This window comes from Podarcis liolepis (assembly GCF_965112155.1).
Source record: "Podarcis liolepis genome assembly, chromosome: 5".
Classification (NCBI taxonomy): domain Eukaryota; kingdom Metazoa; phylum Chordata; class Lepidosauria; order Squamata; family Lacertidae; genus Podarcis; species Podarcis liolepis.
The window spans coordinates 75,612,561-75,636,726 of record NC_139556.1 but is presented as its reverse complement, the minus strand read 5'-3'; the positions used below and the strand labels follow the sequence as shown (position 1 = coordinate 75,636,726).

The window sequence follows — 24,166 nt, the reverse complement described above, 5'->3', positions numbered from 1 at the left end:
CCAACCTGCAGGTATAGCTTTGGCTTCTCATACTCTACAATTACTCAAGTATACCCTAATTAAGAAGTTAAAATGACTGTTTTGAGAGAGGGATTTATTATTGTGGTCACTGCCAAAATTGCAAGTTAAATTTTCACTACAAGAAAAATCTGTTGCTTTTATGGATGCATACAACTTTCACTCCTTTTACCTTTTTTAAAAAAATCAAACAAGTTCATTGTGCTTTTTCGTGGGCTTTTGAAGCTCTGAATTCCTACTTTTTATTTTGAAGGAGGATCCAGCTGATGAGAGGAAATGTTAGGATTACCCTAGGGTAGGGAACTTTCAGCTGGCCAGATGAGTATAATCTCCATTCCCCTTCTCTTGAAAAAGCACGGCCAATGGTCAAGGAATGATGGGAGTTAAGTCCAGCAATAGTCTAGGGCCCTGCCTTTAGACTCTGGTCTAGTTCTGTCAGCAGAGGGAGAAAGAGAGACTACAGCAGAAAAAGGTGTAAAGATGTCAGCCACCAGCCAGTGGTAGCACATGAGAAACAGGCAGGAGGAATGTTTTAAACAACGATTTAAAAGCTTTTTTTCAGTTATACAAAATAAAGGGGGGAAAGAAAGTAGGGAGAATTCTTAAGAGAAGCTTGGATACATGGAAACAGTGGTAAGCAAATAATGGTAACTGTTCGTGGCTCTGTAAGAGAATTGGATCATTCAAGACAGGCCTCCATTGTTAACATTGCTGATGATACCAGATCAGGTTATAGAGTAGGGATCTCAAAGAACAAGCATGGAGGCTGCAGCGCCCAAACAGCACAGAGAAGAGCAATTCAGTAGTGGTGTGTATTTTGGGAAGAAAAGTTATTTGCTTTGTGCTGAGAAAAATTGTTGACCTACTAAAGTCATATCATTGCGAGATAGATGACTGGAGAGAGGACATTTTCTTTTTCTTCTGCTTCATACAGCTGCTTTAATTCTGAAGTTTACAGGAGTGATGAGTCATTATAATATTGGACTTGGTGATCCAAGCTGCAAAATATGGCAGTGCCCTAAGAGAAGAAGCAGAGCTTCATTTTTCTTTTTACTGCTGGCCTGGCTTCTCTCATGGATGAAAGATGCCTGAATGTAAGTATTATGTTTGTTCTACTCATCCCTTCATTCAGTGAAGTGCTAATTAGAGGTTTACTTAAAATATGAGGGGCGGCGGGGGGGGGGGCACAGCAGCAGCAGGGTTTGACGCACGCACAATAATGAAGTAATCCCAGATAAAATAAAGCCTGCGTTCACGTTAAAAATGAGACATGAAAAAGGGTTTCTGTGATGCTACATGCATACTATGTAGTTCTTTGCATAGCACAGGATGGATGGCAAAGAGAAAGAGATGCCCAAAGTAAGAGTGTGGTGCAGTTGCATTGAATAATCTGACGGGGAAATCCCAGGGTGTTTACAGATCAAGATACAGGGTTTTTTTTGGGGGGTGGTGGACGTAAATGCTGTCCTTGAACCTTCCCCAGTCCCACCATGAGAGCTTTTGCCTAGCTAGGAAGTATCCTTAAATTGTGATGGTGCTTTTTTCTTGGATGGAAGACAACATGCAGAAACATTGCATGACTAGAGTCAATTCACTGCTCTGCCCATATTTGCATGTGGTCCTGCCTGCCACTGGTTTGCAACTCCTGGAAGATTGCCCATGAGGAAATGTGACCCTCAGGGTGAAAAGAATCCCCCACCCCTAAGAAAGAGTATGAACCAAAAGCAGAGGACAATTTTGCTTAGCCTGTGATAGTGCTTTGTATAGTCCAAGGTGCATCCCTCTCAATAGGAGCCTATAATCCTCTTCAGATGCAATGCAATGTAAAGATGCTGGGGGGGGGGCATTCTGTGATATCTGTAAAACAAATAAATTTATCATAGAAACAGTGAATTGTAGAATTGGGTGGGACCCTGAGGACCATCTAATCCAACACCTTGCAATGCAGGAATCTCAACTAGATCATACATGACAGGTGGTCATCCAACCTCTGCTTAAAAACCTCCAAGGAAGGAGAGTCCACCACCTCTCATGGGAGTCTGTTCCAATGTTGAACAGCTCTTAATGTCAGAAAGTTCTTCCTGATGTTTAGTCTGAATCTCCTTTCTTGTAACTTGAAGCCATTGGTTTGGGTCCTACCCTCCAGAGAAAACAAGGTTGCTCCATCCTCCGTGTGGCAGCCCTTGAGATATTTGAAAATGGCTATCATATCTCTTCTTTGCCAGGCTAAACATGCCTAACTCCTTCAAGCATTCCTCATAAGGCTTGACTCATCTGAAGCTTGTGGTCTTCCCCCCTAATCTTTTCACATGCACTACTGGCAAGCCTAGTGTTACCCATCTTATATTGTGCAGCTGGTTCTTCCTAAATTTGTCACTATTGAAATTTTATTAGTTTGGGCCCAGTTCTTCAAACTATTAAGGTCATATTGAATCCAGGTTCTATCTTCAGCAGCATTGGTTACCTCTCAGAGTTTGGGGTCATCTGCAGATTTTATGACCACCCCCCTAATGCCTTCATCCAATTTGTTTATAAAGATGTTGAACAACAACGGGCCCAGGACAGAACCTTGTGACACTTACTTTTTCCCACAAATGATGAGTCAGCCAATTACAAATGCACCTAAAATATTCTGGACTAGAACTGATTCAATTGTAGCCATGAAAGGTTATGCTCACTTAACGGATGAGGACAGAGAAGAACTATATACCATGATCTGCAAAAGGTACTGTCAGCTACTTATAAAGCTTAAATGTACACAGTATAAACATGGTGAGCAATGACAAAAACCACGAACAGGTGTTAACTAATAGCCTTTGTGGAGGAGAAACCATTGTGTCATTTCAGGACAAAACAAATGCAACTTACTGATAAGAGCTAGTGCAGCAGTTTTATGTTGCAGCCTCCCTTTGAAGTTCCTTTGTTAGAGAACAGTTAGCAGCAGAGTGACCTAGAGGCAATTGACATCTGACCAAAACATGTAATCTCTAGAAACTGCTCGGGAACATTTCAGTGTCCTAGACATAAATAATGACTTAAGGCAGCAACATTAGCAAATAAACTTCAAAGAAGACTAGGGAGGCATTGACTGTCTTCACGTTTCCCCCTGCATCAAGATTGTTGCATCATGCGTAATAATAATAATTTTTTATTTATACCCTGCCCATCTGGCTGGGTTTCCCCAGCCACTCTGGGTGGCTCCCAATAGAATACAGTGGTACCTCGGGTTAAGAACTTAATTCGTTCTGGAGGTCTGTTCTTAACCTGAAACTGTTCTTAACCTGAAGCACCACTTTAGCTAATGGGACCTCCCCCATTTCTGTTCTCATCCTGAAGTAAAGTTCTTAACCCGAGGTACTATTTCTGGGTCTGTAACCTGAAGCGTCTGTAACCCAAGGTACCACTGTATTAAAAACACAAAAAAACTTCAAACATTAAAAACTTTCCTAAACACACACATCATGATTTGCAATATATTGCCAGGTCAAAAATTATAAAACTGCTCTCTCTCTCTCTCCCTCTATATATATATGTGTGTATATATATATATTTGCTTTCGTAGATTTTCACGGGTACAGGAATGCAGGTTTTGGTGTCTTCGGGTGTCTTCCCGTGTAAGAGTTGGGGTGTCTAGGCCGTGTAAGAGTTGGGGTGTCTAGGCGACGAGTGAGACCTCGTCGAAACGTCGCCTAGACACCCCAACTCTTACACGGGAAGACACCCGAAGACACCAAAACCTGCATATATATATATATATATATATATATATATATATATATATATAATCGTCCTAAAGAAGACCACTATGAATTGCTGAACTAGAATTAATCATTACATTTGGTTATTTAGTCCTGAGTTGAGACTATAGTTTCTTCTCCATGTGAGAATAACACTGAATGCCCTGGTGGAGTAGGCTCTAATCCAGAAAAGCTTCTATCACAAATACTGGGCTCCAAGACTTGTTTTTTTTGGAGGGGGGTTTGCTGTATCAGACAAACCTTTCAAGCTGCACGGTTCAGTTACACCATTAATTCATGGTGTGAAGATACATGTAGTTTCAGATTATACTGCAGTAAATGCGCAGATACAAGTATGAATTCAGCAACTGCAGCTATAGCGTCAAAGTATTTGCAGAGAAGCAAGAAATCTAAGAAGTTTGTAGTTATGGATTACACCTAGAAAAAAATTCATTTCACATCCTCGAGCTTAGCCATAGTTACACTAGTGTTCTTTCTACACCTCTCTTTCCCATTTATTGAAATTCTTTGCCCTGCTAAATGGCACCTTTCATCCAATCACTGACAGCAGAAAGGTTTACATGGGAGAAATTGTTAATGTTATGATGTAGCCATTAAATTATAGGGCAGGGATAATATAAACACATGCAGTTCCCTTTCCAATGTTCACGAGTAGAAATACAGAATGTTATACCTGAAAGCTGAATAATCTGTAGGCAGAGCAAAAAACAGATTATAAATTACTGTAAATTGTACTATCAAGTACAGGCAGCAATAGGAAAGTAATTATGGGCAGTCTTAACGGTCTTTACCTCTTTGCAGAGTGAGGTCCATCCCTATCATCCATCCTTCAGTGCTTCAGTAATTATCGGGAGGAAAGGAGGTAGGGAATATTTTGCATCCACAGGATCCAGAGCTCTCCTGTTTGCCTGGCATACCCCTGGAGCTTCCATACTTATATTCCCACCCCCATACTTAGAATCATAGAATCATAGAGTTGGAAGAGACCACAAGGGCCATCGAGTCCAACCCCCTGCTCTCTATTTAGTGCCTTCTAGAATTATTTTTCCTAGCAGGCAGAAGGCACACAAATGGTGCAAGGGGGGATCCCCAATATGGCTGTTCCCCAAATAGGCTTGTCAAGAGAGAGCACATCCTGCTGTGTTCTCTAAAGGACTTCATTTTATAAATGACCAGCCCTTCTAAGCATATCCTCACCTTCCCATCTCAAGGAGAGAGCAGGTCTGTAAGGGCAATGCTGTTATCCAAGATATACCAGCCCTTGCTGGTTTGGGGCTTTATAATTACTGTTAATAATTTGATTTGTATCTTGCCTCTCCTCCCAAAGAGTCTAGGTTGGCAGATACAGCAATGATAAAACAAGAAGGCAGTAACTGGAACTTTTGGTGGTAGCTACATTGAGCTTTTTAAAGTAAAGATTGGGTAAGTGTTTTTAAATACACTTCGTATTGGACACTAAAGCTAACGGGCCTGTGAGAAGCACAGCATGTACATTGTTCTCAGAAAATAAGCAACACTAGCCTTAGAATAGGTAGCACTCTGTAGAATGCACTCTGGTAGTTGAACCTGGTAGTGTGTCAAGTATAAATGACAGTGGCCAGCTCCTGAGAATCATGGAATAGTTTCAGCTGATTTCTTAGATAAAAAGCATTCCTTGGCATCTGCATCTCCAGCCGCACTCCCCTGCTGCATGAATGTTCTTTCGTCAATGAGTTTATCATTGTGTCTGGAAAAGTAATCCCTGCATCTCCCCTGTACTAAATCTGGAAGCATCCATACTGGAGTAGTGAAGAGCTACCTTCTGGCTAGGAAGACAAATACAGTGTTTTTTTAACTGTTAAATTAGTTGCACTAAAAGTCAGGTCTGGCTTTTAGTTCAACTAATCTATCTCAGTTCAATTAATCACTCACGCAAGTGGTATTTCCCATAGCTGAGTGAGAGAAGGGGAGGGAGGAAAGGACTGTTTAGCCACTCTTCTGTGTGTGACTTCAACAAGTTGATACTGTGTAAAGCTGCTGCTTCTTGGTCCCCCTTATAAATAGGACAAATGCAAAAGCTGGGAGGTGGGCTCATGGGCCTCTAAAACCTCCAGTAGCTGAAGAGGCTTCAGAGTGGATTTTGTTCTGCTTTAGCTACGATTGCATTTGTGTTTGTCAAAATGCATCTGCTGTATGCACAGAAGAGGCCCACAGCTATTTCAAGCAATGGCACATTACATAACTTTTAACCTGAATTTTATTCTTCTCTTATCCACATCGCTTTACAAGTTCAGTAGTAGTATGCTGCATAAAGATGCATATATGGACCCTTCACCCCTTTAAAGTTTGTAATTAATGAAAATTATGGTAAGCCAAGCCTGGGAATAACTAGCAAATTTACTGACTGCAGAGGTTGCCTTAAGAGCAGATTCCTTACGTTTGCAATCTATATATCCAGTCAATTGCTGCACAATTATATAGCATTAGTAAAGGACAGATATTCCCTTAACAGAAATCCACAAATGTACTCACCATGTAAACCATTCTCTCCCTGGAAAAGCAAACCATTCCAACAAGGGCAAGATTTAGGTCCGAATTTAAAGTTAAACTATAGTTTGTAGGAATTAGCTTGAATCCAAAAGGGGTAGCGATACAGAAAGCTGAGCAAGTCACTCTGTAGGAGAATGTTTGTGTCGTTATCTGTGCTAATCATTCTGAGCAGGCAAGGATTCCACACTAAAAATAAGGGTTGAGAATGCAGGATGGAATTTAATTTCCTTTTTGGTCTCTTCCATGCAGTCTTCAAGTTGCATCAGTAGTTATTTAGTTAGACACAACTGCCTAACAGCTTTGCTCTGGAGGGCATAAGTTTACAAAGGAAAGGTCATGGAAATTTCTATTGTAAAATTGCTGAACTAGGACATGATTAATTTGATTCTATTAGTTTCAGAGCTGAAGACCAATGTTTTCCCCTGCCACACCTATATAACAAAACCCCAGTATGAATGTTGCTTGAAATGGTCCCTTGTGCTCATCTTGTACACATTTAAGCTCTACACAGAATTGTCGGACTGTATCTTTTTACATTTTCTGGCCATTTAGCACCTCCATTTCCAAATTCTCTATCATATACACACACCTACTGGAATTGGTTACAAATTTCATAATGGTCATGCTCTGAGCAGCTCCCTTCCTAGGAAGGCCTGGCTTAAAAGATCTTATATCTGAGAATGAAGAGAGGACTTCACAACCTTTGAAACAAAGTTTGGTGTTTAAAGGTTGTTAGTGTGTGGTTGTGTGTACCCAGCAGCAAAACATAGAACATTAACTCATCCCAAACTATATAAATTAAACAAAGGAATGTTTAATCAATACAGTCCTTATTTTGAGCTTTAAAATTTTAAACAGACATTTCTCCTTCCAGGGATTTTTTTTATTGGAAAGTGTAAGTCTACTCCCACATAGTGAGGTCTTTTCTTCCAAGCAGCTTTGCAGTACAACCATTACCAAGTTTCTAAACCATAAACATAAAGAAATGTTCATACCAATAGTTCAACTAAAAATGTTTTAAAAGTGACATTGTATTGGTTTTATCTGTGCTCCACATAACAGCAAGCATTTAATACGATGACAATCAGTTTCTCAACTAAAATATCAAATCTAGACCAAACTTTACACAAACACACAATACCTGCATGATGACAAGCACAACAGACTAGTTCAGTATTTAAATAATGTTAGTATTGATTTTTGACACTTAAAGTCCACTTCCTCCAACCCAATACAGGACTTAAGGCATCCCTGCACAAAACACAACTCACTATGAGAGGTTGGGAAGTTTGAAATTTTCTCCTAAAACTGTGTTGGTATTGATATGATAGTTAAACCAGTGTTAAACCAATACAATATTTACATAGCACAGCACATTTGAGACACTCACTTGGGGATAAAGCCCACATTTTGGAACAGGACAAAGACCACCATGATTACAAGTTATTTACAGGTCCCTAAAATGACAAACTATGTCTGTACACTGGTCCAACAGGGCAGGCAAAAGCATGACATGCAGTTATTTTGTGAAGGATTTAAAACATGATTTGGAAGCACATTATTATGCTACCCTGAATGCCACATCCCACCCTATGCTTCTCAAAGGTGGTCTCATCTTCTAGAATGGCAGGTCCCGCTGATACAAAAAAAAATCACACAAGGTTTACTTTGTGAAGACACTGTTGACTTCTATTCAGTTATCAGAAATTTGAAGGAAACGCGTCCCAGAAACTTGTCACGATCATCTTCATTTCTTAAATTGCTTGATCCTGTGATCTTGCATTCAACCGTTACATCTTCTTTGGTACTGGTTGTGTTAAATTCTAGTTGAACAGCTACTAGTGGCTGTAAGTAGTTTGGCTAGTGAGAGAGAATGAGAGAGAAGATCTCTTTAATTAAAAAATAATAAAGGCAGGCTTTTAACTCTCCTGAAGGCGCCCTAATTGCCCCAAATCACATCTCAGATGTGTTTTCGTTATAGCTTTTTAGACCAAGCAAATGTTGGGCACACAGCAGCACTGGCAAATGGGCTTGTGAGACTTTCAGCTTTATCTATTATTGCTTATTCAGAAGCAAGCCCTGCTGTATTTGGCACTTCCTGTTCCCAAGCATGCATAAAACATTGCAGTCTCAGCCATCAACTCTTTCTTACTGGAATATGACAGAAAATAGGTGCCAATGCCTTTCAGTCCCAGCTAACATAGCCAATGGTCACAAAGGATGATAGTGGGAGTACAGCAACATCCATAGGGTCACAGGGCCCTCCTATGAGCAAGAGCCTCATTTACAATTTCAATGCCCCTTTAGCCCTGGGCACACCCTACGGCCCAATAGCAGAACTCTCGTATAACATCTGAACCAACAGGTGGAGAGGCCTAAAGGGATGAATTGTGGCTCCTTGGCTGGGCAGTATCAAGTCTGAATGCTAGCTTACTACCAACCCACCCTCACAAATTTAAAGAAGTGCACAGGGAGTGATGTTCAGTTGCGGGCAGTCTAGTTAAATAACAATAGTTAGTTTAAATAACAGTTTCAAAAGATTGTATTCAGTAAATTGTTTTGAGGAAAAGCAACACGATTAAGATATACTCACATGTAATCTTTTTCCATAGTATGGGAAATACATTAAATCAAGTTTTCCCTCAGGAGGAAAAGTAGTTATCGTAGCCTTGCCTTGTTCCTATAGATGGGAGATTATATATATATATATATATTAAAAAAACAAAGTTTTTTTAAAAAATAGTTTGTGGGCAAGCAAAAATAAAAGCACAATAAATATAGTTAGACTCTTTATTTTGTTCGCTTAAAATGATGTTAGGGTGAATATTCAGAAAGCCAGACACACAAAGTTAAGCTTGCTTAGCCTTTTGTTATCAGGTCAAGTGTACGCAGCAATGCCATACAAATAAAATACCTGATGGTAGTTACTAAGCAGGACAAAGTAAAAAGCAAGCCATGCCCTTCAATGCTACTCCTTGTCCAGTAAAACAATAGTTGCAGGTAAGTCCAAGCCAAAAATACCTCCTCATGTAAAGTTAAAAAACTTCAATAATTGTGTGGTGGGAAGGAGGTAGGCATGTAAGAAATAAATGACAAATAAAAAGACGTGTGCTATAACACACAAGTGTAACAGTGAAATACTAGTATCAACAAACTTCACAGACCTTGCAACCACAGCACATGCTACCGTAGCAGCCTTTGCACAATATTTCGCAACTGCACAAACAGAACAGAAAATGCTTCCATGGATGTCATAAAAGCTGTGATTTCCTGTCATTGCAATGACCACAGGGATGACACCATCCCTTTTCTTAGTGCCACTGTGTCAGGCATTATCCATTCAGAGCCTGCCTCTCTTGATACCCCAGCAATGTGGCTATGTGTCTAGACTCAATTCAGAACTTTGATCACCTCTAGATCTACATGGAAGAGACATCTTTTGGAATGTCGAAATCACTGAACTGTTCAGCTTCCAAAGAATCTAGTTATTTTAAGCAGACAGTGTCCATCGTATTTGGAAAAAGAAAAGAAAAACACTAGCCACTGACATATTATGCACTTGGAAGTATATGCCATGTGTTTCCATGCTGCCTGCAATCTTAATTTGAGAAAACAATATAAACCACTCAATCAAAAGAATCTGTAGTATACATAAAATATAATTAAATCCACATATACATGAATCAGCAAAATTTTAAAACATGTATACTTAACTAAATTATATGTCTGGGTAGGCTTGCTGAAATGAAGTTTTTAGCAGGTGTCTAAAACAGTACAGAAAGGGTGTATGGCTATTGAGCTGCCATACTAGAAAACAGACTTCACAAATGTAGAAAGAACATTATATATTCCACAGAATGAACAGGACAAAGTGGTCTTTCAAGTACACCAGCCCCAAACTATGAAAGGCCTTGTACACAAACAGTAAAACCTTGAACTAAACTCAGTAGCAAATAAGTATCCGGTGCAGATTTTTGAGCAGAGGTGGTGTAATAGGTTGGCAGGATTCCACTGCTGTCAACAATTGCTCTGAAGCATTCTCCACTAACTGTGGTTTCTGAACCAACCACATGGCAAGCCCTACATTGAATGCATTGAAGTAACCAATGCATGGACTGCTATGGTCAAGCTATCTTGGTCTAGGAACAGCCACAGCTGTTGTATACTAGTGAAGTTAGTAGAAGGTTCTCCTATCCACCAGGGCCTCTAGTGACAAAGCTGGATCCAATAGCAACTCCAGACTATGCATCTGATCCTTCAAAAAGAGTGCAACTACATCCAGAACAGGCAATTAGCAGATTTTTCTTGTTCCTCTGTCTATCAGGATTGAAGCTCAGTTATTTCCCCTCTTCTGGCCCACCAATACCCTGGTTCAGGGTCCCTATGACCACCTCTGATTCAGTTTTGAAGAAATAGAACTGAGTGTCATAAGCATCCTTGCTCTCAACACCTTCACGTGGGTATTAAATGGCATTGGGGATTAGTGCCCTGTAGCACTCCAGGGGGATGAAAATCCTCCACACAGGTAGTAGTGGAACCACTGTTAACACAGGGATCCCTAATACCTATCACATGAAGCTGGTCCAGAAACCAGACAGATCTGTGAAAAAAGAGCAAGGTCACACTTCTTTTGTCCCATTCTCAATAATTTTTCACTCCACAAGACACACTTTTTTCCTCCTAAAAAGAAAGGGGAAATGTCTGTGCATCTTACGAAGCGAATGCTGCGCGGAGGAGGGACGGACTAGGTGCGTCTTAAGGAGCGAAAAATACGGTATCTATCAGGGCGACCAGGACTGTTTCAGGACTGAACCATGAATGGAATGGGTGATAATCTGTATCATCCAAGGAAGTCTGACTGCTCCTCCACAATATTGTCTATCACCATCCCTAAAAAGGGGATATTTATGACTGGTTGATACTTAAGTCCAAACTACTGCCTCTTTCCAAGTTATGCAATGAAGTGCTTACAACACAGAACTCAACCAGTTAATGAGGCATACAGATTACTGGTGTACACGGTCAGGTGCAGAATACTTGAAATAGTCTCTGCTTGAGGATGCAATGCAGACTGTGAAGAGCAGCTTTTTTGCTATTCACACTACCATATGCTAGGCATGATTATGTGCACTAACATAACCAGTGTTCATTCCATTTCATGGTGAGACTTCCACCACTTGCACTCTAGTTTTCATGCAGCCTGATTCATGGACCACAGCTTCCTAGAAAACAAGGGAGTCTATCAGGCTCATCAACACTGGAAAGGACATTCAGCATCAATCATCTGCAATCTGTTTCTCTGTTTCTCTGGCTCAACACCAGGAGCAAAGCCTCTAAGCCTGCTGCAACATGAATAAAGTTTTCTGATAAAGGAGATGGAACTCTTCTGACCCTCCAAGTCTGGCCTGGTGTATAACAAAATCCTCCACTAAAAAGAAAGAAAATGCTCCCAAATAATGCCTGAATCAGCCTTGCAACTAATGCATCATGATACATGCATCAAAGCCAGTATATTCCATCACCAAAAATAAGAGCTGAGAAAAATTATGGTGAAGCAAGAGCTGATGTTCTTTTAATTTGCATAAATTTAACCATTGTGGGGAAAGCTGGATGAAAACTATGCACTTTAAATTTTCTGTTGATTGAATTTAGCAGAGAACTTCAGTTGTGGAAAGCATGTCAAGCAACAAGTTGTATCTCACCACAGGAATAAAACTTCAACTGTTCCAAGTAGTCAGCATGCCATATATAGTACAAAATGTTTGGGGAAAACATTACACAGTATATTTCACTTTAGTTACAACAGCTGCTTTCTGATGTGATCCTAATTTTAAGCTATTGGACAGAAAGAAGCAGAAGGAGGTAAAATGAATGTTATTACACTATTGGGTCACATAAGGTGAAACACATATCTTTGATTCAGAAGTACAGAACAGCATAGGCTGGCAAAGAGGAAATGGAGTAGCTAAAAGAATTATGCTGCATATGATACATTGCCTCCGTGATATCCATTCTCCAACGTATTCATTTACATTTATATACCACCTTTATCTTCCAAGTAACTAAAATGTGGTGTACATGGTTCTCCACCCCGTTTCATCTTCACAAGCTTGTGAGGTAGGTTAGTCTTAAGAGATAGTGACTGGCCCAAGGTCACCCAGTGAGCTTCATGGCTGAGTAGGAATTCATACCCTGGTCTCCCAGGTTATAGTCCAACACTCTAACCCAGAACTTTCCAAACTTTGCATGTCAATGACACACTTTCTAGACATGCATCATTTCACAACACAGTAGTTCAGTTTTACCAACAAACCGGAGGTTAAACTAGCCCCTTTTCAGTCCCGGGAAGAGCAAAGGGAGCATTAACGCGACACTGCAGCTGACACACTAATGTGTCACAACACAGAGTTTAGAAAGCTTTGCTCTAACCATTACACCACATCTCAAGGTGTCATCCAGGGGCCATTATTAATGTTCTTTTTAATCTGCCAGTCACATGCATGACAAGTGTTAACCCATGTAAAAACAATTATGGATGTAAACACATCTACACAAAAAAGGACTTTAGATGTCTGAAAACAACCCACACCAGCTACAATCCACACCAGCTTTAGACCCAGAACAATTTTTGTGCCAGCACTTCCACACCTAGAACACATTGCTAAATTGGGTTAAAAGGGTGCAAAGGTTTTACAGATACAATATTAGCAGTGTTCACACATCACAGTAAACTATTGTTAAAGGTTTACTCTGAATGAGCATGTGCTTTGCTCCCCCCCCCCCCGCACAAGTTGTTTTGCACCAAGCAAACCATGATTTGAAGCCAAGGTTTGTTCTTAGCTTACCAATTATGGTCTGAGTGAAATAACCATGTTCAGATGAAATTCTAAACCAGGAAATGTGGTTTGTTGCTCTGGCTTGTATCAGGAAGAGAAAGCATGAGCAATCTGGGCCACTGTCAAAGCAGTAAGAAAAATATGTACAGGTGGCATACACACATGCACATATAATATTCTTATAGTATATATGCAGATAATACTATATTAGTTTCACTTGAATAGTATATGTATTTGTAACAATAATTATATCTGTGTCTTTTTTGCTCATTTCTAAAGTATCTAGTCTTAATTGAGCCTTGCTTTTGAGATCAAGACATTAGTTACGCATACACCCTGCTCTCTCACTTCCCTCACCTTAGCTGTGTGGCCCTCACAATTCAAATTCAAATTAAAACTGATTCTTTTGTAATTTTTAAAAAACCAATATTTTTTTTTAATGAAGCTGATTCAATCTAAAATTACTTTGAGAACCCAGCTTTGATTTAGATTCAGAGCAGGGAAGGATTTGCTACATAGGAATAAGGGATGAGAAGGACACATACTTCTGAAAAACAAATTCATTCAACTCTGAATTGGGGGGGGCACGGAACCTACATTTACTTTCTCTCTCTCTCACACACACAGAAATCTGCATACAGATAAACATTTAAAGCACATGGAACATTTATAACAAAGAAACAGATTTTGAAGAAAATGGAGTGTGCTTACAGATGAACAATTCAAATGCTAAGATGTTCTAATCTAAACTACTTCAGTGTTCATTTTCTTACCCACCATAAATATATTGTGTAAGGTGCATTTGCAGCATGCAGAGAAAAACAAAAGGTTGGTTATGAAATGGAACAAAAGAAAAAAGTAAATATGAGGAACCCATAATATCTATTCTAAATGAAAACTATAAAAACAACACTTTCAAGCTGAGCAACTAACTGACCCAAAGATAAAAGGGAAATTGCTAGCTTTTATAAATGAACAAAGGACTAAAAATACTCACAACATCTATGACTTTATAGTAAATTTGCTTCCCTAAACTTGCTTTAACAACATGAATATATGCACATTCTTATATGAAAATACTCACCTTAGCTTCACATGTTATAGCTGGCATTCCTTGAGGTTTTAATCCAATTATCTGAAATGTAGAAGAATCTCTATAAACTCCTTTTTGTAGGTGAAGGGAATACATTATTACTTATATTGTAAATGTGGAAAAAAGCGAATTATAGCAAGGCTGCAAGGAATTCTCTTTATCAAAAGGTTAATTTTTCTGTGATCCACTTTACAGAAAAGTTACTGTTCCCAAATTAAGAAGTTTGTATATTCAGAGGTTCAGGGGAAAGGGTAATGAAAGGCAGCTTTTCAAGTTCAACTATGCCAAAGCTGCTTATTTTCAGTAGGCCCACTCACAAACACCAAATGTACAAATCCACAAATATTGTCTCCTAATGTGCCTGCTGAAAATAAGCAGCTTTGGCATGTTGAACACACATGCAATGCCCCTCTCCCTCTTTCCTAACATCACTGCCAATAAGATTTGACAAGAGGCAGAAGTTGGGCTCTGCTGCAATCTCATTAAGGTAATAAACTCAGTCATAACAGTTTTGTAAGATGTGCAACAAATGTGTGCCTTATCCAACAGCTGTGTTACCTATGCAATGGTTTTTGTACAGAAAAAGAGAGTTCTCAATAAGGAAGCAAAATATTAATAAGCAGAGTCTTCAGGATCAGGTACTGCAGAACTGCCCTGTTTTAAAATACAGCCACAACAGCACTCAGAGGGTTCCACTTCCACATGACATTTTGAGCAGCAGCAGTTCATTACTTCAAATTAGGCATGTAACATTAATAGCTGAATCCAGATGGCATATGCAAGAGACATGTCACATAACATGCAGTCAACTGCCGAATAATGAAATATTTTAGCTAAAAAGTCTGCAGCAAGAGGTTGCAGTAAGTCAAATCACAGCCCTTATCTTTCTTTCTAGCAAGACATGTTAAAACAGTTTTGTATAGTTTTGTGACGAACAATTTTGGCCAACTGGCAGATAATCTCTTGCATGACGCAGGTAGGGCCCTTGTTATTAGCAGTAGCAGTACTGGCATTCAGCCCAGAAATATACTGCTAATAGTTTAGTGCTCTAAAGCACAAAAGTTACATGATTTCAAAGCTCCTGGGGATACGAAGGGAAAACAGGACAAAATGCTGCTCCTTTATGCAGTAAAAATGTAATAAAATTAGCCTGAAAGAAATGACACAGGTATGCAATTGCTTTCTCTCCAAATTCAAAACTGAGGGTAGCTTCACAGGCGTTTCTAACGGCATCTATAAAGCACTCCAACATGGGTATCAGTTAAGAAGCTTGCTCATGCATGTGTTCCATAGGTGCACTGGAGTGAACACAGACATGCCTTAAGTGATGCTGCCTGATTGCAAGGGCCAGCCGGTCACTACAAACTATCCTTCCACTTGAAACGCAGTTGCCAGCAGAAACATAGGTAAGTTTTAGAAAGCTATAAAGAGTCAATATACTTACTCTATTCATTTTTACAATAACACATGGTGTTCCTTTAGCATAACCAAAAGTTGCATCTTGTAGTCCAGAGCATGGTCCCAAGTTAGAACGATTAAATTTGCACACTTTTTTTTCAGCATCAGAATCCTGGAGAAAGAGTTGTCCTGGAGTACACGGGATGTTATCCACCTGCTTTGATTCATTATACACTGGGGAAAACAATTCAATGCATCACATTATGCACTCATTAATTCAATACATATAAAAACTATTGACTAAACAGCTTCAAAGAATTTGGAGAATGATTTCCAAGCTTTGAAATAAAGTAACACACATTCAATATTCAGTATTCACCCAGACGACTACAACACACATTCAATAAATACTCTTCCTGAAGTGAAGGACAGAAAGAACTAGTGAAATATAGATTGCTTTAACTCTACTGGAAAAGTATGATGTGGGGACACTGGGGCCATGCGGTTCAGTTAACACTGCTGTAGCACTGTACAGTGGCCTTCCTTCAATTTGTTAATAGCTGAAATCCACCTAGAAGCCTACCTGCAACATGAGAATCAAAAAGTTTCAAAAGTCCATGCATCTGGAGCTGGAACCTGTTAGCAATCTCAAGGTCATCTTTGCTGAAAACTAGCTCAAAAGGTAGCTGGCACCAAATGGTAACAGATGCTACTGGTTTTAATTCATTGCAAAACTGATGTCTCCTGCTGGATTTAGAATTTTAAGTTCATTAACGTCCAAGCATGGTGCAACATGTGCTTTATTATCATTGCACTGATTAAATTTCTGATGATTTGTAAAGAGCTTTGATCTACTCAAAAGAGAAAGATCCTCACTGGCCACTCTCCAAACTCCCACTAGAATAAGGGCTACAACTCTAAGGCCTGGTGTGGGCCCATTTGCGGCCCATCAGAAGTGATAGCATATGTTGGAGATGTGCCAAAAACAAGAAGCTCAGTAACTGCTGGAGGAAAATAAGAGCTTCCCATCCAGAAGCTTTAAACTTGCTCACCCTTAAGGGTCTGACAGATCTGGGGACCGGACAGGTGACAGGAAACACAAAAATAAACATAAAAGAGCAAACCCCAATAGAATAAAGTACAAATGTATCAGCAATAGCTGGCAGAGTAGAGTGGTGATGCTATAAATCTTCAGCCATTAGGTGGCATTTTCAGTCTTGGCTGTTGCTAGGGTAACTTTAAAGTATGTCTTCTTGAAAACTTAAGTTTCATTTATTATTATTCTTGTTCCTCTACCTACCTACCAAGTATATAAAAAGGTAAAGGACTCATGACAGTTAAGTCAAGTCACGAACGACTCTGGGGTTGCAGCGCTCATTTTGCTTTACTGGCCAAGGGAGCCAACGTTTGTCCGCAGACAGTTTTTCCAGGTCATGTGGCCAGCATGACTGAGCTGCTTCTGGCAAACCTAGAGCAGCGCACGGATACACCGTTTACCTTCCTGCTGGAGCAGTACCTATTTATCTACTTGCACTTTGACATGCTTTTGAAATGCCAGGTTGGCAGGAGCAGGGACCAAGCAACGGGAGCTCACCCCATTGCGGGGATTCAAACCGCCGACCTTTCGATTGGCAAGCGCTAGGCTCCGTGGTTTAGACCACAGCGCCACCCGCGTCCCTACCGAGTATATAACTGAATGCAATTATAGATGATCTGATATTAATATTTGAGACTCAGGAAAAATATTACTTTTATTTATGTATTTATTACAATTGTATGCTGCCCTTTATCTGTAGATCTCAGGGCAGTTCGCAGCATAAAAATACAGCACCCAAGCAGTGGGCACAGCCAATGTTTATGTGCACATGCTCTTATACACCAACACACAAAATCAGCATTTCCAGTCCTCCCTATTTCAGCGCTAAGGTGGAGGTAGCTGAAAATGCTGTCTTTTACTTTTGAAGACCAGGCAAATTTTCTTACTGATCTTAGTGCTGTGGTGCTTAATGTTAAGAACTGAGATAAAAGAGTCCTTTGTCTTAACCATCCATATGCTAAAACATACATCACAGCTGCAAGAAGAATATGCTTAAGCATCCACTGATACATCTAGTGGCATTCAAAAATGCCTGCTTTGTTTTATATATACAGTGGTACCTCCGTTTACATACGCTTCAGGTTACAGATTCCACTAACCCAGAAATAGTACCTCGGGTTAAGAACTTTGCTTCAGGATGAGAACAGAAATTGTGCAGCAGCGGCACAGCAGCGGGAGGCCCCATTAGCTAAAGTGGTGCTTCAGGTTAAGAATAAGAACGGACCTCCAGAACAAATTAAGTTCTTAACCCGAGGTACCACTGTAGTGAGCTATCTGTAGTCTTAAAACAGGATTGTCATCAATTATAGTTGTGAATTTTTCATGATTTTACATTTTTATCTTTTGAGATAAACCTTTAAAAAAAATCAATTGTGGTGCCTGACAAAGGTATAGATTTCAGCTTCAAAGCCATTGCTATACCAGATATTTCAGGGCACACAAAATGGAAGTTGCCAATAAAAGTCTCCAATACAATACCAGAAATGAGGCTTTTAGTGTATGTTCCAATGAAGTTCTAGAATTTAGCAGTTTTCTTTTTACAGCTTAACTGCAGTGTTTCTAAGTGCCTATACAAATTTGATGGTTTCCAACTTAGTTGCTACTCTTTCAACATGGGTCATTGGCAAGTTACTTTTCTCAATACAAATAAGACCATATTTAATACAACAATGGTTGAACTTGCAGACAGACTTACTAGTTGTTCTTTTTTTACTTTCTGGGATATCTCTCTGCAGTGAAGATTGTGTTTCATACTGAATAAAGGCATGTCAACAGTACATTCAAGTCTGCATTGTTCTTATCAAAAAAAGCATCCATGCTTGCTGCAATCTCCTTTTTCATTCATCTTTCCTTCCACTGTAGCTTGCCTTCGCTTTCTCAGTCACCTTCTCTTACTTTCAGCTCCTCTCTCGTTTGCCTTCTATTCATTTCTCCTCTCACTTTCCTCCTGTCATCGCCTCTGCCACCTTCGTTCACCTTTCTCTGTCTCTTATGCTCTGTCTGTCAACTCATTTTTCACCTTCTGCCACCTTTATTTCCCCCCCTTCTTTCTACTCTCACCTGCAACATGTAAAACAATAAATATGAGCATGCCTAAGCATGGGAAGCAGAGCACAGCTACTTAACACCATCTCTTTACTTAAGTTCCCAACCATCAGATTTCTAGTTTTGATGCTGGGCAGTTCCACCACTTTCATCCATTCCTGTGTCCCCAGTGCTGCAAAATTAAGGCTGCAACTCTATGCACACTTACATTAAAGCAACGAACAAGTGGGTTTACTGCAGAATAAATATGCATAGGCTTGCACTAAGAAAATCCAATCTAACAAGAGTTATATAGAGGAGGGTGTACCTTGTGTAAACAGGTTCTTGGCTAAACTAAGGAATCAAGTGCACATCCATACCCCAGTATAACCTGCTCCAGGAAAGGTCAAACCAATTTTGTTCCCTTTCATCAGCAAGGGCAGTTACAGTCATACCTCTGGTTGAATATGCTTTGGGATGAGCACGTTCAAGTTGCGCTCCGCGGCAACCCAGAAGTAACAGAGTGCGTTACTTCCGGGTTTCGCCGCTTGCGCAGACCTCAAAATGACGTCACGCACATGCGCAGAAGGCCAAAACGTGACACGCGCAGACACGCGGACACAGGTTACGTTTGCTTCTAGATGTGAACGGGGCTCCGGAACGGATCCCGTTTGCATCTAGAGGTACCACTATACTCTTATTCCTTCTTTCCTTTCTTTTAAATATATATTTTATACACATACTTTATTTTGATTTTGGCTATAATCAAGTTACAAAAAACATAATAAAGCAATCACATTTTTATAAAACCAGGACCTAGAAAACAAATCATCTCAACAGTTCATTCATTAATTAAATAAATAATTAATGTCTTACCAATTTAATCTAATCAAACCCAACCAACTACTTATTACAGTCATGACAAATTGTATTACCCTTCTTTCTACAACTCTAATGTTATGCATTTACCTAGGAGAAGCAATCTTACTGTGAATCCTGCAAAACCTGGTCCTTGCTTCTCTGCCTAGCTCAAGTCTGTACTCTGTTTCCATGCTGGCAACAAACAGGAATCCCTCTACCTTGTCCCTCTACCTCCTTCACAGCCAGTAAGGAAACACAGGATAGTAGCAGACTAGTAAAGAACTGAAGGTTCATAATGTTTGTGGGATTATTCACAAGATTGCATTAAATAAACTTTACCAATAAACTTTACGCATTTCTTCACAGCCTACAATTATCACAATGTCAGTTATAATTCAGATGGATTCACAAAGGGTAGCACACTGGTGTTTATGTGCATGTAGCAGTTCAGGGCAGAATTTCAGTTTGAACTAAAAGTCTGAATACTGTTTAAAATATTCTTGTGGAAAACATGCCATTTCATCATGAAATCTGCAACTGTGGATAATTTGCTTCTGCTTGCTCTGAATGGGTGATAGACAAGGTACAGTTGCAATTTGCCAATCTTCCTTCCTCAGCTACCCAAATGCACTGCTACAAGTATCCCAGATGCCCACTTATAAACTGTAGCTGGCAGTGTGAAGTGTCCTGCAACTTTCTATCCAAGAATACAGCAGAGAAAACCACACCAGTTTCAAATGCAATTCCCTAGGACTCCCTTCCCTGTCTAGAAGGACCAGTAGTCCTAGATCCGGCTTCCAAAGCACTGGCAGCTTTGCCAAATATTAACTAGGGTGTGTTACGTCTGCTCAATTTCATTTATAATGAAAGGCAGAAATCAGTCTTGCATGTGTTCTCTCATATAAATACAATTGCACGTGGAATGGCATGCATTCTGGAAATGCAACAAGAACACTGTTGGCCTGCCCCTTGCAGAGATTTTTCAAAGTATGTTTGCTCCTTAGCTTTCCATGAGTCAGTAACCTCATAACACAGGGTATACATTTCATACATAGAAACAATGCCAACATTATAACCATGTATGGCAGGGGGTTGAAGTGTTCTAGCCCACAGATTAGTACTTGGAGGGTGGCCATTTAGAACACAAATGACCCCCCCCCCAGTGCTATCCATGTACCAAATGTGCTGCTTTTTTTGGCATGCTTTTTACTCAAGGCATACTTCTATGGCAGTTAATGGCAGAAGAAAGCTTGTTGATGCTAGATGGCAGAACTAGGCACTGTACTAATTTAAGACAGAAGGTCCAGCCCAGTGGCTTTCAACCAAAGTAGCATACAAATATCTCCAGCTTCCAAAGTAGACTGCAATGACACAGGTTTATTACATGCTAAAATGGTTGGGATTATACAGCCTTGTATTATTTGAATACATAGTTGTGCATTTTTCCTCCAAGGTTCCCAAGTATGGTTTACAGTGCAGCGTTAGCCCTCTGGTTTTAGGAGATTTCTCACTGCTCCTGAACACCTTCACAGCCCAGTCTCTTTCACCAGAAGGACCCTGGACAATCATACAAGAACCTTTTCGCATCCACTAGAGACACACTGCCTCATGGCACCTCAGTCTCCTGGTATGGAATATGCTCCCATTTCCCTTCAACATACGGCAGGCAGCATTCTCTACCAGTTGACATTTATGAAATATTTTCAAGACCAGTCTCATGGCGACTGCAGCAGTAACCAATCTTGAGCATCTTAAGAGGTGTGACTGATGGCAACTAGGTGTCCACTCTCAAAGAAAGATGGCAGCATATGTAGACAAGAAATAAGCCACCAACATAATTTTCTACAAGTTGGGTAAGGCCTAGAACCTTCAGTAAGAAATTAATAATACAGAATAGAAGCCGACTTGACACAGAATACATTTTTCTTTTTAGCACAGAGTATACACAGTTTATGACATGTTTCAATTAAATAGAGGATGTGCCTACTGACTTTCAGAAGACTTGTTCAGATTGCCAGTTGTTCTCAAAACTTTGAACAAAGCTACCTCACTCTTGTATACACAATAATAATTTAAATTTTTTTGGAACCTAAAAAGTTCCAAGGGGGGAAATACAATGACTTGATCACGTTCTAGACCTAACAGATGGAAGGGAGCTACTTTTCATTCCTGTTAATATTTTAAATAAGTTGCTTGCAAAATATATTTATACATACCTCCTAAAAATTCGTGAAGTTTTGTCACATAAGCAGTGTAACTTGCTGACTTATTTTTGCTCAGGAAAAATTCCAGTGCAGTATCTGGCTTTGGTGAAATCATTAGTCCTACAAAAAAAAGAAAAAGAAAAAAAAGGAAACTAAAGCTAGCTGCTAATTCATAACACTTCTCAGAAAGAATTATTCTGACACATAAATCCCTCCCCAAAATGTATTTATCTGGACTTTATAGAAATCATGAAGGAATGACCTGTTCACCTCTATTGTACATAATGATCTGAAAGTAATTACAGTATTTAGGTCAATTTTAGAAAACGTATCCCTCAATACTCAAATGATTTAAATGGCAGCATTATAGTTTTACTGATTTGAGATTACATTTCACTTTCTACATTTAAGGTGTGTCTTTTTTATGCAGGGGTGATAACAGAGCAATCCAAGAAACAATAACTTCAATCAAATCAACTCCCTGAAGCCAGTGATAGTGAGGCCCACAGAACACCAATGCTGCATTCGTGTACTCACAGACACTGAAATTGAAGCATTAGCCAGTATCTTACTCTGTTTCAAATTTGTTTGCATGTATTGTTTAATGGAGGGCTAATGCAAGTTGAGTCAAGATTTCAACATTGGGTTTAGCTGTCCAGTCTACGTACCACACTGTGTAAAAATTACTAGTCCTGCTTACCCTCACTAATCATGCTCTGTGGTCTGATGCCACCTTATATCACCCTAGGAAATTAAGGCACATGAGAAATGTTAAAGAAATAGACAAGTGGGGCCCCATAACAAAATGGTGTGTGGGATGTGTGTCTCTGAGTCTGTAGCTAAAGGGCTTCAAGAAACACTGAAGGCAGCAGCCCCTGCTTAGTTTGGGTCTTAGCTCATGTGTAATTTAAAAAAATAATAATTAGAAAGTAACAACCAGCCTGCATAGAAGTAAACAGAGGGTGAGGCTTCTCCACACAACTAATGCTTTTATTTCCCTGGGCAGAGGTCTGAGGGAGCAACTTAAGTAACCCCGCCTTTGGCATGCGATAATAGTGGACTACATTGTAGTGCTGCTGTACACTACTCTCACCAAAGTCCTCTTACCTGGAACAGAGACATATTGGTGAGCTATATTGCATGGCTGTTATATACTATTCTCTAGGCCCAGCCTGCAGTGCAAGGATAAAAGCCATGGATAATACTGCAGGGATGTTGTAAGGTACTCTCTCTTCTCTAGGCAAACCCTCAACCGTCAAACCCCTGCAGGGTCGATATAAACAGAACCCAAGCTGCAGTTTTCAGCCCCCTACCCCTCAAGATTAGGCAAGCTTCAATTCCATGGTTATTTCAGAGCCTGTTTTAAAAGTATTTGTTTACTCAGGCTTCCCCCAATTAACTTAACTACCAGAGTTCCCTGGGAAGAGGGATTGGTGGTTAAACTACTCTGGCAATTGTAGCTCTGTGAGGGGAATAGGTGGGTCTCCTAACAACTTCCAGCACCTTTAAACTACCGTAACCCAGGATCTATTATTATTTTGCTAACAAGGTATAACAATGCTTTAAATACATGGTGCAGATGTGACTAACATAGTGTCATCAAATCCTTATGAGGCTGTTCCCCATACTATTTTTTCTTAACTTTTTTTAAAAAAACTTCTGCAAACCATGGGTGCTACCATTTTAGCCATATAATGGCAGGCATTCTCCACTGACATGCAGGAACTGAAGATGATTAAGATATTGGCAAGTGCTGGTTCACACTACGCCCTGACATGTAGCCTCTATGATTGGTGAATCTGTACTTGTTCCTAGTATTTCCAACCACAGTTTGGAATATCATAAATGTTTCTTTTTAACCAACTCATTGCACCACAGTTGGGAAAATAAAATAAAATCCATAACACTGTGGATTTGGGTCCAAAAAAGGACTTGGGGTTATCTGTAAATCAGAACCACCACTTCCCCCAAATTAAAGGCAACCAATGAAGTTTGCATTATAATACATAAGGAAATACATGCCTCTGTTCCTTATGCCATGTAATTACTGACCAGATCTTATTTTGTTTTCATGTTTAACTTGCGTCAACTGTTGTAAGGAAACAGCTGCCTATCAATCTACTTTATTTCTTTTGCTATTTTAATGTTTATGTGAAGGTCTTCAGATGAGTGGCAGTAACAAGAGCAAAGAAACCCAGATGAGTGGCAGTAACAAGAGCAAAGAAACCTAGAAGTTCAAAGTAATACTGGCATTGGTAAATGCTTCCAACTTAAGAAAACTGCCTATTATAACAAAAGATCTATTGATGTTTGAGTCTGAATGCAAACTTTATCCAAGAAGAGGAATA

At 39.7% G+C, this 24,166-nt stretch overlaps 1 protein-coding gene and 1 long non-coding RNA gene across 2 annotated transcripts in view; one reads left to right on the top strand and one right to left on the bottom strand.

Moving 5' to 3' along the window:
• The first annotated feature begins 1,216 nt into the window (after positions 1–1,216).
• On the top strand, positions 1,217–24,161 carry LOC310707099. Its single transcript, XR_014526335.1, has 5 exons — positions 1,217–2,743; positions 4,578–4,638; positions 5,104–5,198; positions 22,249–23,975; positions 24,009–24,161. It is a non-coding gene; the product is annotated as an uncharacterized lncRNA (long non-coding RNA).
• ATP1B3 (ATPase Na+/K+ transporting subunit beta 3) overlaps positions 7,100–24,166 on the bottom strand; it is a 33,825-nt gene continuing 16,758 nt past the window's right edge. Inside the window, exons 3-7 of the mRNA XM_083503728.1 lie at positions 21,831–21,938; positions 15,679–15,866; positions 14,226–14,276; positions 8,899–8,985; positions 7,100–8,165 (exon numbers count right to left, since the gene is read on the bottom strand). Of these exons, the coding sequence (XP_083359854.1) occupies positions 7,995–8,165; positions 8,899–8,985; positions 14,226–14,276; positions 15,679–15,866; positions 21,831–21,938 (605 nt within the window). The 3' untranslated portion in view covers positions 7,100–7,994. The remainder of the gene's footprint in view (positions 8,166–8,898; positions 8,986–14,225; positions 14,277–15,678; positions 15,867–21,830; positions 21,939–24,166) is intronic.